Raw genomic sequence first — 14,248 nt, forward strand, 5'->3', positions numbered from 1 at the left:
GAATCACACAGTATGTACTCTTTTGAGTAGGGCTTCTTTCACTCAGCACATTTTTGAGATTCATCCAAGTTGTGTGTATCAACAGTTTGTTCATTTTTATTGTTGAGCTGTATTCCACTGCTTGAATATATCAAAATTTGTTTAGTCACTCATCTGGTGATAAATATTTTGGTTGTTTGTAGTTTGGGCTGTTATGAATAAAGATGCTACGAACGTTTGTACAAACAAATGTTTTCCTTTCTTTTTGGTCAATATTGAGAAGCGGGGTTGATGGGCTGTATGGTTTAATTTTAAAAGAAACTACCAAACTGTTTTCCAAAGTGGTTGTCCCTTTCCCTGGCTGCTTTTAAGAATCTCTCTCTCTCACTGGTTTTTAGCAACTTGACTATTTTTTTGCTTTTTAGTTTTTTACAGCTTTACTGTTGTGTAATTTTTATACAATAAACTCCACATACTTAAAGTATATCATTGATGAATACATATGACCATCACCACAATCAAGATCATAAACATATCTATCACCCCCAAAAGTTTCCTCATGCTCCTTTGTAATTCTTCTCTCCTTCTTCTTCCCTCATTCCCCAGGTAACCACTGATTTGCATTTTGTTACTACAGATTAGTTTGCAATTTCTAGATTTATATAAATGAAATCACATAATGTGTGCTCTTTTTCGTCTGACTCTTTCACTCAGTATCACTCTTTTAAGATTCATCTATATTGTTGCATGCATCAATGGTTTGTTCTTTAAATGGTTAAGTAGTATCCTATGGTATGGATATACCACAGTTTATCCATTCAACTGCTCGTGGACATTGGGTTGTTTCTAGTTTCTGGCTACTACAAATAAAACTACTATGAACATTCATGTACAAGAGCCTGAATGGACATATGCTTTCATTTCTTCCGGGAAAATCCTAGGAGTGAAATGGCTGAACGTATAATAGGTACATGCTTAATGCTTTATGAAACTGACAAGCTGCTTTGCACATAGCTGTGCCATTCTACGTTCCTATCAGCAGCATCTGAGAGGTCCAGGTGCTCCACATTCTCTATAATGTGTGGTCAGTCCCTTTAGACATTCTAGTGGGTGCATAATGATATCTCATTGTGATTTTAATTTACATTTCCCTAATGACTAATGATGATGAATATCTTTTCATGTGTTTATTTGATATTTGCATATCTTCTTTAGTAAAGTGTCTGTTCAAATCTTTTACCCATTTTTTAAAATTGAATTATCTTTTTACTATTAAGTTGTAAGAGGTCTTTATATACTCTAGGTAGTCTTTCGACAGATATATGTTTTGCCAATATTTTCTCTCAGTCTGTGGTTTGCCTTTTTATTTTTGTCAGTGTCTTTTAAAAAGCAAATGTTTTTAATTTAGAAAAAGTACAATTTATTGATTTCTTTCCTTTATAGTTTATGCCTTTTGTGTCCCATTTTAAAAACTCTTTGCCAAAACACAGGTCACTAAGATGGTCTCCTGTGCTTTCTTTTAGAAGTTTTATAGTTTTAACTCTTACAGTTCGACCTACGATCCACTGAGAGTAAATCTTTGAACCTGTGTGAGGCAGTGGCAGAGGTTCATTTTTGTGTATATGGGTATTCAATTGCTCCAGCATCATTTGTTGAAAAGATTCTTCTTCTCCTACTGAACTACCCCGGAATCTTTGTCAAAAGTCAATTTACCATATATGTATGTGTCTATATCTCAACTCTTCATTCTGTTCTATTTGGTCTATTATGTTTAGCTTTATACCAATACAACACTCTACTGATTACTGTAGCTTTATAATAAATCTTGAAATCAGGTAGTCTAAGTCCCTCAACTTTGTTTTTCTTTTCAAGGTTGTTTTAGTTATTCTAGGTCCTTTGCATTTCCACATAAATTTTAGACACAATTAGTCAATTCTACAATAAAGGCTTCTGAGATTTTCAATGGGATGGCCTTGAATCTATAGACCAATTAACGCAAAACTGACACCTTCACACTGCGGTGGTTATGGTTACAATGTAAATATACGTAATGCCACTTAAAGTGTACAATTAAAAATGGTTAAAATGGTAAATTTTATGTTATGTATATTTTATCACAGTTCTTAAAAAGTTTTAATTAAACAAAAGTGCCTATTTTAAAATTTTCAGACTCCTGGGCCCCAGCCCAGACCTACTGAAGCAGAACCACTGTTTACCATTTGCAAACACTGTCCCAATTAGGTGAGGTCTAAATGAAGACCTGAATGGCCAGTGCTTGGAAGCAGCAGTACTAAGAAAAGGAAACAGAGAGGGAGGGTGCTGGAAATGAACCTACGAGTCAGCCTTGTCAAAGCTGGCTCACCACAGTGCTCAGGCAGCTAACAGGTAGAATTTATCATTCTGGATTGTAAGCTGGCCACTCAATTCCACCAGTCTACTCTGGTGCAGTCAACTCCTCCTCAGCCCTCCCCTCCTTATACCTGTCACTGTTGGCACACTGCAGCTGAGGTGACAGAGTCAACAGCACTGTTTTTTTCTCTTTCCTCTGTCTTCATCTTTTTTAAAAAATAAGATTTATTGAGCTATAATTTATATATTATAACATGCAGCCACTTTAGTGGAAAGTTCCACTTTAATTTTTATTTTATGTTTTTGGTGAGGAAGATTAGCCCTGAGCTAACATCCACCGTCAATCCTCCTCTTTTTGCTAAGGAAGATTGCCCCTGAGGTAACATCTGTGCCCATCTTCCTCTATTTTATATGTGGGACACTTGCCACAGCATGGCTTGATAAGCGGTGTAGGTCCATGCCCAGGATCCAAACCAGTGAACCCTGGGCCGCTGAAGCGGAGTGCACGAACTTAACCAGTACGCCACCGGGCCAGCCCCAATAGAAAGCTTGACTTTTGATAAATGCATATACCCATGTATCTACCACCACAATCAAGATATAACACTTCCATCACCCCAAAAAGTTCCCTCATGTTCCTTTCAAGTTAATCTCTCCCTAGACCCTCGGGCAACCACTGATCTACTTTCTGTCACTATAGGTCCACTGGTGTTTTCTCTATAATTTTACATAAACAGAAATAGTTTGTACTGTTTTGTGTTGGGCTTCTTTCATCCAGCATAAACGTTTTTGAGATCCATCGAAGCCACATGTATCAGCAGCCTGTTTTTATTGCTAATTAGTATTCTATTGTATGGACATGCTACAACTTGTTTCTCTCTTTGCCTGTTGAAGAGCATTTTGCTTGTTTCTACTACAAATATAACTGCTTTAAACATTTGTATATAAGTCTGTATAGACAGAAGTTTTCATTTACCTTGGATAAATATCTAAGAGTGGTATGGTCACATGGTAAGTGTATGTGTACTTTTATTAAAAGAAACCAGAGTTCATTTCATAGTCAAACTCATATCCAGTTGGCTAGTCATGGCTTTGGGTCTATGCAAAATCCAGTCCAGGAGACAGACAGTGACACTGGGGCTTGGGTAACTAAGTTCTAGCTGAGGCTCTGGCCTGGGCTTGCTGGGTGACAATGCCTGTCACAGCCTCAGGTAACAGGTATACCACAGACCAAAAGGTGGGCAGGACTTGCTGCTCCAGCCATCAAACTAAACAGTCAAGGACTTTTAATAAAAATTTAAAATACTATGAAATAGCTTTTATAGCAAAATAAAACACAAAAGAGGATACACCAACTTCTAGATTTCAGCTAAAGTTCAAAAAGTAACAGCTAGCAAGTAATTTCTTACCTCTGTGCATAATCTTGTGCTTCTCCCTCAGATACGTCAGGCCTTTTATTACCTAGAGGAAAGGGAACGTAAAAAGATGAGCAACTGAAATTGTTGTGTTTAGAAAATACTCAATCTCTCTATCTTAAAATGATCTAGAAAATATTTCAAACATAAATTTGCCTTCTTCTCTTACTTTTTATTCATTCTTTTGTTTGATTTTTTAAACCCGCCTTATCAAGAAACCATCATTTTACATGTTATTAAGTAAAATTGATTATTGCAAATTTAAAACTTTGCTTGAATTCATTTTTTTCTAAATCTGCAATCTAAAAAGAGGCTTTCTGATGCCCAAATGGGAATTCTTTTGGATACTTTGTCCTATTTTCCAAGATACAGATTTTAATATAAAGTCACTTTTCTAGTTCTGAGAGAAAATATTGTATCTAGATCAGAAAAATTCTAGTGAGAAAAACCCACTTTTCTTACAAACTTACCCTTCCTTGACTTGCTACCTTCCTCCTTTGTCTATTTCCTACCAACTCATTAACTTACTAATGAGGAAACTTGGGAGAAAAATTTCACAATATACTCACAGCAATGCTAACTTTTCCTAAAATTTGCTCAGGAATTCTTCCAGCTTTCTTTAGGACTTGATCCAAGGAACCCCCATCCTAGGAAGAAGAATACCAGGCCTTTTAGTGACGGTGCTTCTAACTATTCTTCCAAGTGTGAAACTTCAGTAGGAAAGTGAACCCCACAGAAGGCAAGTCCTCCTGGAGGTACCCTTTGATTTGTTCCAGACATCAAATAAGATATGAATGCAAAACATTATGGGAGGGATCTAATAACTAGTAACTCAAATGCTATGAATGATCATTAAACAAATTACTAATTCAGTGGTCAAAAAAGGGGCTTGATTTGCACTGAACTGACCTGGTGGTTAGGAGTACAGGCTCTAGATTATTATAAGGCTATTATAATAATCATACAGCTATTGTAAGTATTAAGCTAACACATATAAAGCATTTAGAACAATGCACAGCCCACAGTAAGTGCTCAATAAATGTTAGCCATTTTATCACGATAATACATCACAACTTGCATTTGGTATTATCCTAACAAATCACATTTAATAAAACCCAAAGAAAAATGTCATAAGAAGCAATAACTCATTCCACAAATCCTACAAAGCGCTGTGGACTGTATTAGGTTCTATGGGGGAAGAGATATGAAAAAGACCTAGCTTCTGCACTCAATAAATTTACAGACTAGTAGGGAAATACACAACTCTTAATCAAACAAAACAGAATAAATGTATAAGAAAAGTACTGTAGACACGCCGGGAGAAGAAATTCTGATTTCACTGAGAAGATGGCATTTGAGCTGAAAGCTGACTCAGAGGATGAGTACAATTTCTGTACCTGGAAAGGGAGAGGAGCAGGGGAGAAAAGAACAGGGTATCTCAATAAGATCAAAAGCAGAGAACCGTTAAACTGCTTAGTACTCCTGGGATGACAGGTGGTTCATTTCACTGTGGCTGCATGAAGAAGTGCCGTGGCAGATCAAGCTGGAAATGGCCAGCTCTGGGGAGATCGCGGCACCTCACCAAGAAAACAAGACTTGACTTTACGGGGGCAGAAGGAAAGGAAACCGACCTAAGTGTTTTAAGATGAAAACCATAGCAGAGAAAGAGGCAGAGAGATCAGCGAGGAGCTAAGCAGTGGGAGATGACATGAGGGACCCCAGGCAGAGATGGTGGAGGGTGCAAGAGAGGATACAAGTGGGGTATGAAGCAGCCCCTGTAGGACTCACACACCAGGGCCTTTCCATTTACAGATTCTATATTTTAACCTGAAATCTTGAAGAAATGTTTCACCCAGGGAACCCAGATGCATCGAGGCAGAAAGAGGTTCCTGCCACCATGGCCTTAAGTGTAGCTAATTATCAGTCATAAATTAAAACTACCTTCAGAAGCAGAGACAATTCCTGCAAACTCAGACTCATTGTCTAAAGTATCTTACCTACACTGAGCAGTTACTGTCATCATCTATCATTTATTAACCACCACTGTGTAAGGCACAGGGATAGGAAAGGAACTGGGATGGAAACAACTATAAATACAGGAAAAAACACAGCCTGCTTGGGGAGACAGAACTTATTCATAAAGAGGCCAAAGCATCTTAAATCTTCCTCTGAAACAAAGCAGGGAACAAACAGTTGAATGAAGAGAACAGATACTGCTACAGGTGCTCTGAGGAGGAAGTGATTCCTGGACAAACTGGCTAACGGAAGAGTTCGCAACAGGAATGACACAAAAACTCAGCCTTGGAGGTAGGTAAGACCTGGGTAAGCAGAAAGACTTCCCACAGACATCCCGCTCCAATATCACCCAGACTCTAGGATGCAACCACAGAATGTGAGGTCACAGAACAATGCATAACGTGATAAACAAAAGAAGGACAGAATATAATCCCACTTTTATAAAAGTAAAAAATTGTGTGGGGGCCAGCCCCATGGCCAAGTGGTTAAGTTTGTGCACTCTGCTTCGGCGGCCCAGGGTTTCACGAGTTCGAATCCTGGGCGTGGACATGGCACCACTCATCAAGCCAAGCTGAGGCGGCGTCCCACATGCCACAACTAGAAGGACCCACAACTACAAAAAAATACCCAACTATGTACCGGGGGATTTTTGGGAGAAAAAGGGGAAAAAAAAGTGTGTGTATACTCAAACAAATTAGAACTCAAAAATGTTATCAATGATTAATTCTAGTCTAGGTAAGTAAGTTTATCAGGGATTTTTGTTGCATGATAGTTTTTTCTTTGTGCTTTTTATTGTTTATAAATTTTCTACAATGAATAAGTCTTTCACCTTTTTAAATTACTGAACTCATTTATGAAAGTGGAGAACTAAATCCATAAATCAATTAACAGATACTTACTGAGCACGCATTTTGTGCAAAGGCACTGTTAGGTAAATACAATACTGCTTTCCTTCTAAAGGGAGAAAATAAGTAAGACATTTAGAGACACAGACCTCTCAGGAAATGTTACCTAAAATATGCTAAAGAATAGATTATCAATTTAAATATTCTACGATTATAAAAAGGATAGTTTGGACCAATCACTTTCTATCACAGTCAACTCTGGATCACAGATGCTGATGGAAAAAGAAAGTAGTATAGGTGTGGATTCTCAAAGGCACACTAACACCTCTGAAGGTGTTCGACTTCTAATCATAACTCCCTAGCCCAACTGTCTACTGGTGGGTCACTCAATGAAGGAGCACAGAGGAGGATTCTGAAACTCAACCTATAATTTCACATCTCCACTCAGATATGAGACTGGAATGACGAATCCAGACCCAAACAGATCTCCCCTGTAAACACACTTATTTTCCAAGAGCCCTACCCAAGCTGGGACCCAGGCTGAGGTCTGAGTCATCCTACGAGCCTGGCTGCCTTCACAATGCCACAGCTCCCTGGTGGCCAAATCAGGACAGCACCACAGCCCAGGTAACCACACCTAAGTCAGCAGGCTCGCAGAAATGTCATAGCATCTCTCAATTTCCCTTATCAATGAGAAGAGGGACTCCAGCGCAGAAAGTTTCTGAGCCATGTCTATTTTGCTTCCAGTTGAATGTGGTTTCAAGCTCCTTTGTTTGAAAGGCTTTGCCTAATTCTCAGGGAGGACTATGCACTTGAAAGAAGGTAACAAAGCAGCTCTATCAAAATCTGCCTCAAATGAGGTAGAAAAGCTAGCCCTGTGGTTCTCAGGTTCCACAGCCTAGGACAGAAGGCAGCCCAGCTAACTGTCTTGGTTTACACTTTCCCTGGAGGTTGCAGTAAATATTTCTATTAGAAAGGAAGAAAACTTGCCTCTCTTCCTTTTAACCTCCTTCTGAGCTATAAGCAGAGCAAGAATGTGAACAATGGAATTAGCAAGATTTAAGAAGCATGAACCACAGCCAGGATTACCCAGAGTTGCCTGCAACTCACCTTACAACTTTTTAATTCTACCTCACTGTTACCAAGGACTTGCCTTCACTGACGAAAGCTGCTAAAATTGTACTTATTTTTAGAAACCAATTATTAACTAAGTCAACGGTGCTTCTGTGAATGTTTTCTATAAAAGAGACAAATGCTTTATGGAAAAAAAAGAAAAAAGAGCTCAAAAGCTTTCACTCCTGCATGAGAACCATCAACCCTGAGTCCCCAGTTCTCTGGTTGCTCAGTTACCATCTGAACAGTCACCCACTTCCCCAAAGATGGCAGCGTTCCTTTTCTGATCAGGGAGCACTCATCTGGGTCTCAAAATTCAGGCTGGCAGTGCAAACACAGCTTCATTCTAGGAAAGGTGAGGCCTTGGCTGAGTGCTTTAAAGAGTGGGGTTCGATGAATGCTGATGACACATTTACTTTAAAATGCATCCAAAAAATGATTAGTGCAATGGATAGATGGACAATATGTGGTAAAGCAAATATGGCAAAACAGTAATTGTACAATCTAGGTGGTGGGTTTAGACTGTGCATTATATAATTCCTTCATCTTTCTATATGTTTGAAAATTTTAATAAAGTGTTGGGGAAAAATGTTACTAACAAATAACATCATGTGAAGACAAAGACACAGAGAGGAACCAAAGAACCTCAACAGTTGGGACGTGGCTAATGGACAGACCTCTACGTGACAATGCCTTTGAAATATGAAATGTGAGGCAAAGTAGAAATCCCAAAGGAGAAGTAGCAGCCAGCAGTAACAGAGTTTTCTCATCCGGGGCAGGTGGTGCAGGAGCTCTCTTGCAGGAGGGGCTGCTCAGGGACCAAGGAAAGAGTGACAGCGTCCAGAGCTAAAGCTGAAAGCCACTCTGGCATTCACGGCTGCTTGGCCTTCTGGCCACACCTGCCTCCCTCCAGGATCCCAACTCTGGCAGCTCTGAGCCTCTCCACTAGTATTAACAGACTATTCCAGCTGCCCTCTGAGCCTATCTATAGCCAGGAACAGAAGGCCCTACTGCAGACTCCAAGGCCTGACTCTCTCCCACTGAGCCCCAAGCCTGACCTCCCTCATTCAGTCATTCAACATATATCACCTAATAGGTGTGACACTGTGCTTGCCCCTCAAAAGGTTTTGACCCCCAACCCCCACAGCCTCTGACAGCCAGTTTTCCAGGCTTAGGCTCCCCAGGGTAATTCCAGACATGGCTTCTGCTTCAGGGACTTGTGTGGAAGCACTCCACTATTCCCACAGAGCCAAATAAATCCATGGGGGAAAAAACTGACCTGCAGATACCAGAAATGGGCGAAGAGAATAGGAAACCAACCCGTCATGTTCTGTGTCATCTTCTCCTCCTGGAAGGGAATGCTGGTGGGGAGGGGAGGAACAGGGCAAGGAGCACAAAAGTTGTGATCAATATCTATGAGTCCAGAGTGAATAAAGGATTCCAGAATAACGAAGCCCCAAAACAGGTTAATTTAAGACAAATAAAAAGACTGTCTTCCACATGACAAGAGGATACATAAGGCTAATAAAAGACAATCCAGCAAGGTCTGAATAAATAAATAGGCCACTGTCTATCAATGTTTGGGGCCTAATTACAACCTCTGAAGCAAGCACCCTGGAGTTCAACATGCTCACCCTACAAACAGCCTCCGGGTTCCCCTATTGAAGGGAGAATTCTGGATGGCACAGAACTTGGAGGTAACTCAGGGAAGAATTTCTAATGGTTCAGAAGACAGCAGGCATGAGATGACACATACTGGTGCTCAGAAGCCCTTATGTCCAGACTGACACTCCTCACTTGAGACCGCCCTAGAACACAGCCATCCAGACTGTGAACAGCTTTAGGGGGCAGAGATGCTATTCTCAATGTCTCCATGCCTCAGTAGCTCATGTGGTGCCCTGCACATAATAGGCACTAAAAATAAGTGTTTATGAGGCTGAACCCATGTTGATTAACTAATGTAAACCCTGATGGCCTACAAGGGCCAAAAACCACAGAAATACAAGATGTGGCATGGGGAGGAGTCCCTAGAGAGGATCTGGTCCAAACATTTCTCTGCAGACATGAGAAAATCATGAGCGAATATATGGCATGCATAGGCTAATGGAGAGAGTATGAAATCTAAAGCAAGCAGATCTGGTTAGAGTTCAGCTCTGACTCTTATTGGTTATGTGACTAAGACTAATTACTAAGTCTCCCAAGGCCTTCCTCTCTCCATCTAGCAGCTGGGGAGGTCAACAATCCGTCTGACGTGACAGGGCTGATGTGATTAATAACTTAAGTAATACGAAAAGGACTTGGCAAGTTGTGGCAGATGCAAAAGCTAGTTACTATATGTCTATGTCTAGTCATGTCACACCCACCTTTCACTAATTTGGCAAGACCTCAGAGGAAAGAAGGCTATTCTGGCCTTTCCTGTCACTGGTTTATCACCATCACCTCCACTCTCTTCCCCTTCTAGTTTTCCAGGACCTCCATTGCCACTGACACATCGTCATACAGAACTCTTGGGCTAGAGCTAGAAAACTGACCACCATCAGCAAAAGGAGCACAAGAAACCCAAAGGATAAGGAACAGCTCCTTCTCTCCTGCTGTCTCCGCCCCCAAGGGGGGGTACCAAAAGATGTGAAAAATAATCAGCACCTAGGCATGGGTTAGGACCAAGCCAGAAATGTTCACACGCTTCCCACAGAGACTGCTTGGCTCTCAGTGAAGTAAGAGGGAAGGAGAGCTTTCTCAGTAACCTTTAGACATGCAGAAGATGTTTTCAGGATCTACATTCCATAGGCACCCACAAGAGTTGGCAGATGCCTGCAACAGTATGACACTTTCTGATCATTAAAATGAAGAGACATTCAAAATAATGGGGGTACCAGCAAGGGACAAACCTCCCAGGGAGGGTTCTCCTGGAGTTCATTAAGACGAAGCACCGGGGCTCTCATTCCAGAGGTCAGGGCAGCTCTAGAGAGCCAGGAAAAATGTGGAAAAGTTGCTGAGGGACGCTGTGCTGCACTGAAAGCACAGCAGCCACGAATTACGCAGGCTCAATCACGTCAGCCCCGGTGAGAATAAGGCAAAAGACAATGTTTACAGAAGACATGCTGAGTCAGACAGTGTGCTGGAAGACTCATGTCTGTTATTTTAATTGATCCCCACCACAGGAAGACAGGTATAATAATAGCCATTCTACAGATGAGGGAACTGAGAATCAGAAAGATAAAGAAACTTGCCAAAGGTCAATGATGAGAAGATGACAATCAGTAAACAAACAATTATTGAGCACCTGCTGTGTGCCAGGATTAGGGGCTTTAGAGACAGTGGCAAACAAGACAGAGTGCCTCCTTGGATTTCTGAGGAGAAGGGAGACATGAATAAACATTCAGATCCCCAAGTCCCCGGTGCCATACCTCCTAATGGGGAGAGAAAAAAACAGCAACCATGAAGCCAGTCTCCCTCTTTGAAGTTCTAGGCATCGAGGATGGAAACAGGATCCCAGTCACTACTAGTGGATTCAACGAAGTACAAGCAGCGGGGTCAGACTGCCTGCGTTTAATTCTACCAGTACCACTTACTAGCTGCATGACCTCCTTGGGTAAGCTATTCCATTTCTCTGAGCCTCAGTTTCCTCATGTGTAAAATAGAGATAATGTACCCACTCAATAAGATTGTTGTGAAAAGGCAATAAAATCTTAATTTTCTTAGGATAGTGCTTGATATAAAATACACCCAATAAATATTAGTTTAGCTTATAAGTATTGCTAACATTATTATTGTTACTGTTATTGTAATTACTGTTCATCACTGGGAAGAGAAAGAAGGGACTCCAGGTAGCTAATGGTGAAAAGACTGGCCATTCACATACACAGAATGCCCTCTCTAATGTGCGTTAGGTGGGACTGCTTCTCTGCACGCCTAAAGAACCCCACGGGTTGCCCTTAAAGCAGATCATAAACTCTCTGAGGGACTGTCTCACTCATCTTCATAACTCCACAACTGTGTAGCTAGCACACAGCACTGCATATAATAAATGGATTTAAACTATGTTAACCAGACTTTACCCACGTCAAAATCTTGGGGTCAAGAAAACTAGCAGATGTGCTCTAGGCACACTCACCAGGGACACCCGGTTGCTGCCACCTGCCTTTGAAGAGAGGCAGGGACCTAGGAAGGAGGCCTGTCATCCTCTGGCTAGTCCAGGTCCTACAGCCGGGCTTCCCAGATGCCCAAGACAGTGATGTGGAACAGGGAGGCAGCTGGTCACCTCCTAGACCAAAGATTAGATGAGAGCCGCCCAACTCCAGAGGCCAACAGGTCGCCACATACCATGTGCTCCATGCAGATGCTGATCTCACCATCGCTGTAGAATGCGCCATAGAAGCCCACAATATATGGGGAGTTGCACTCATGTAGAACCTGCAGCTCCCTTATGATCTGGTTCCGGATTGCAGGCTTGATCTCCAGGTGAATTAGCTGGGAAAAGAAAGGTGGGAGGAGCAGAAGGTTTAAAAATACATGGATGGGGGCGAGCCCCAGTAGCCTAGTGGTTAAGTTCAGTGTGTTCTGCTTCAGTGGCCTGGGGTTTGGTTCCTGGGCACGGACCTATACCACTCTGTTAGTAGCCATGCCGTGCTGGTGGCCCATATATGAAAAAATAGAGGAAGACTGGCACTGATGTTAGCTCAGGGTAAATCTTCGTCAGCAAAAAAACGAAACAAAACAAAACAAAACACCATGCATGGAAGCTTTCTTAAATGCTTAAGCTCTTAAAGGTAAGAAGAGAGGAAATAACCAAGTTTTCTCATTTTTTTTGTGTGTGTGGGTGAGCATGACTGGCCCTAAGCTAACATCTGTTGCCAATCTTTCTCTATTCTTATGTGGGATGCTGCCACAGCATGACTTGACAAGTGGTGCTAGATCAGTACCTGGGATCCAAACCTGTGAACTCCAGGCCACCAAAGCAGAGCACGCCAACTTAACCACTTACATGACCAGGCCAGCCCAACAAGCAAGTTTTAACAGATAAGTTTTGCCCAACCAAATCCCTGAGTCCCAACGTACCACAGCAGGTGTTGACACTGGAGGAGCTGTAACCAGGGGAGGGCCAGCTCTGACTCTGCTCCTGAGAGCCAAGACTGAGAAAGAGGGAACTCACTCCTCCCAAGAATAGAACTGAATGGACAGTTTCCTCAAAAAGGACCCATGAAGCTGAGAGATGAGGGAAAAGTGGGCTTGAGGACTTGGTTGATACTTAAGGGCGGTGGGAGGAGAAGGGTAGAAGGACCTGGGTATGCTAACCTAAGCTGCCCAAGAGATTTCTCTTTGACCTCAGGAACCCAATGTGGTTGAGATGTAACCAAGGTCTCTGGTGCCTCCTTGTGTCCCCCTAATGTTGTCCCCTGTTTCAGCTGGAGAGACAGGTGACAGGCACATGAAATGGTTACTGAGTAAGGCTGAGCTTCTAAAAAGAGCCATAGACAATGAGTCAGAGGACATGGAAGCAGTGGTTACCAGTGTGGGCTAGAGCAGCTACTGAAAGCTAGATAAGAGATGGGTCTTGAAGATGGGCACTGTTTGCAAAGATGGAAGGAACAGTACGAGCAAAAACTATGTGGACAAAAATGAATATGGTGTGGGGAAAAACACAGAGGAGTCCAACTTCACTGGAGCCGGGGAGCTGTGTTCAGAAAGAGGAGGACCAAGGCTATATGGGAAGGGAATTCCAGCTCAAAGACTACAGGCCATGGTGGGAAGCTGAGATGTTACACTGCAGGGAGATGAAGGGGAGCCACTGGCGGGTCTGGAGCATGGGGAAACCACTTGAAATGCGGGTTCTGTGCATCCCTGGGACTGGGTAAATGAAAGCAGCTTCTCCTGTACTGGATAAATGATGAACAGGCACCGTAGCATTCTTTCCAGGGCACACAGAAAGCTGGAGAAGGGTCACCTGCTGTTATTTTCCAGTCTGGGGATGGGATAAATGGACTAATACATCATTAATGTGTTTATCTATAATCTGACAACAAGTTCGAAGTTCAAACAGCACAAAAAGGTACTAAATGAAAAGTCAGTCTTCCTTTCACCTTTGTCTGTAGGCCCCCAGGTCTTCCAAGAGATAACCCAGTTACCTGCCTCCAAACAAACTTGAGTCAGCCTTTTTTTTTTAAGTGACCTCACCTTTCTGGCCATGACCAAACCAGACGGTTTGTGGGCAACCTTGAATACCACACCACCATTGCCAGCACCCAGCTCACTGATCTTCTCAAAGTCATCATCCTTCAGTTCCCCAACCTTCTGCTTCTGAGTAAGAAAGGCCTCAAGGCGCTTTCGCTGCTGTTCATCGAGCTCCAGCTCCTCCAGCTTCTTCTGCAAGGCCTCCAGGTTGGTCCTGTCCCAAAGTGGGGAGCACACGTCAATATCATCACTAGAGAAGTTCACCCAGAGGAGGAGGCTGGGGGGAGGGTGCCATCTGCTGTGACTCTGCCCCTCCCCTTCGGCAGCCCCACAACACACTTCACCAATGACACACTTCTC

General features: G+C 42.3%; 1 protein-coding gene across 2 annotated transcripts in view; it reads right to left on the reverse strand.

The window, feature by feature from the left end:
* Positions 1 to 14,248, reverse strand: part of MAP2K1 (mitogen-activated protein kinase kinase 1) — a 75,713-nt gene that overhangs the window by 28,212 nt on the left and 33,253 nt on the right. For both annotated transcript variants that reach the window (XM_070623088.1, XM_008518103.2), the window contains exons 2-5: positions 13,892 to 14,102; positions 12,041 to 12,187; positions 4,313 to 4,390; positions 3,738 to 3,789 (exon numbers count right to left, since the gene is read on the reverse strand). In XM_070623088.1, coding sequence (XP_070479189.1) covers positions 3,738 to 3,789; positions 4,313 to 4,390; positions 12,041 to 12,187; positions 13,892 to 14,102 — 488 coding nt within the window. The remainder of the gene's footprint in view (positions 1 to 3,737; positions 3,790 to 4,312; positions 4,391 to 12,040; positions 12,188 to 13,891; positions 14,103 to 14,248) is intronic.

The sequence above is a fragment of the Equus przewalskii genome, chromosome 1, assembly GCF_037783145.1.
Source record: "Equus przewalskii isolate Varuska chromosome 1, EquPr2, whole genome shotgun sequence".
Taxonomy (NCBI): domain Eukaryota; kingdom Metazoa; phylum Chordata; class Mammalia; order Perissodactyla; family Equidae; genus Equus; species Equus przewalskii.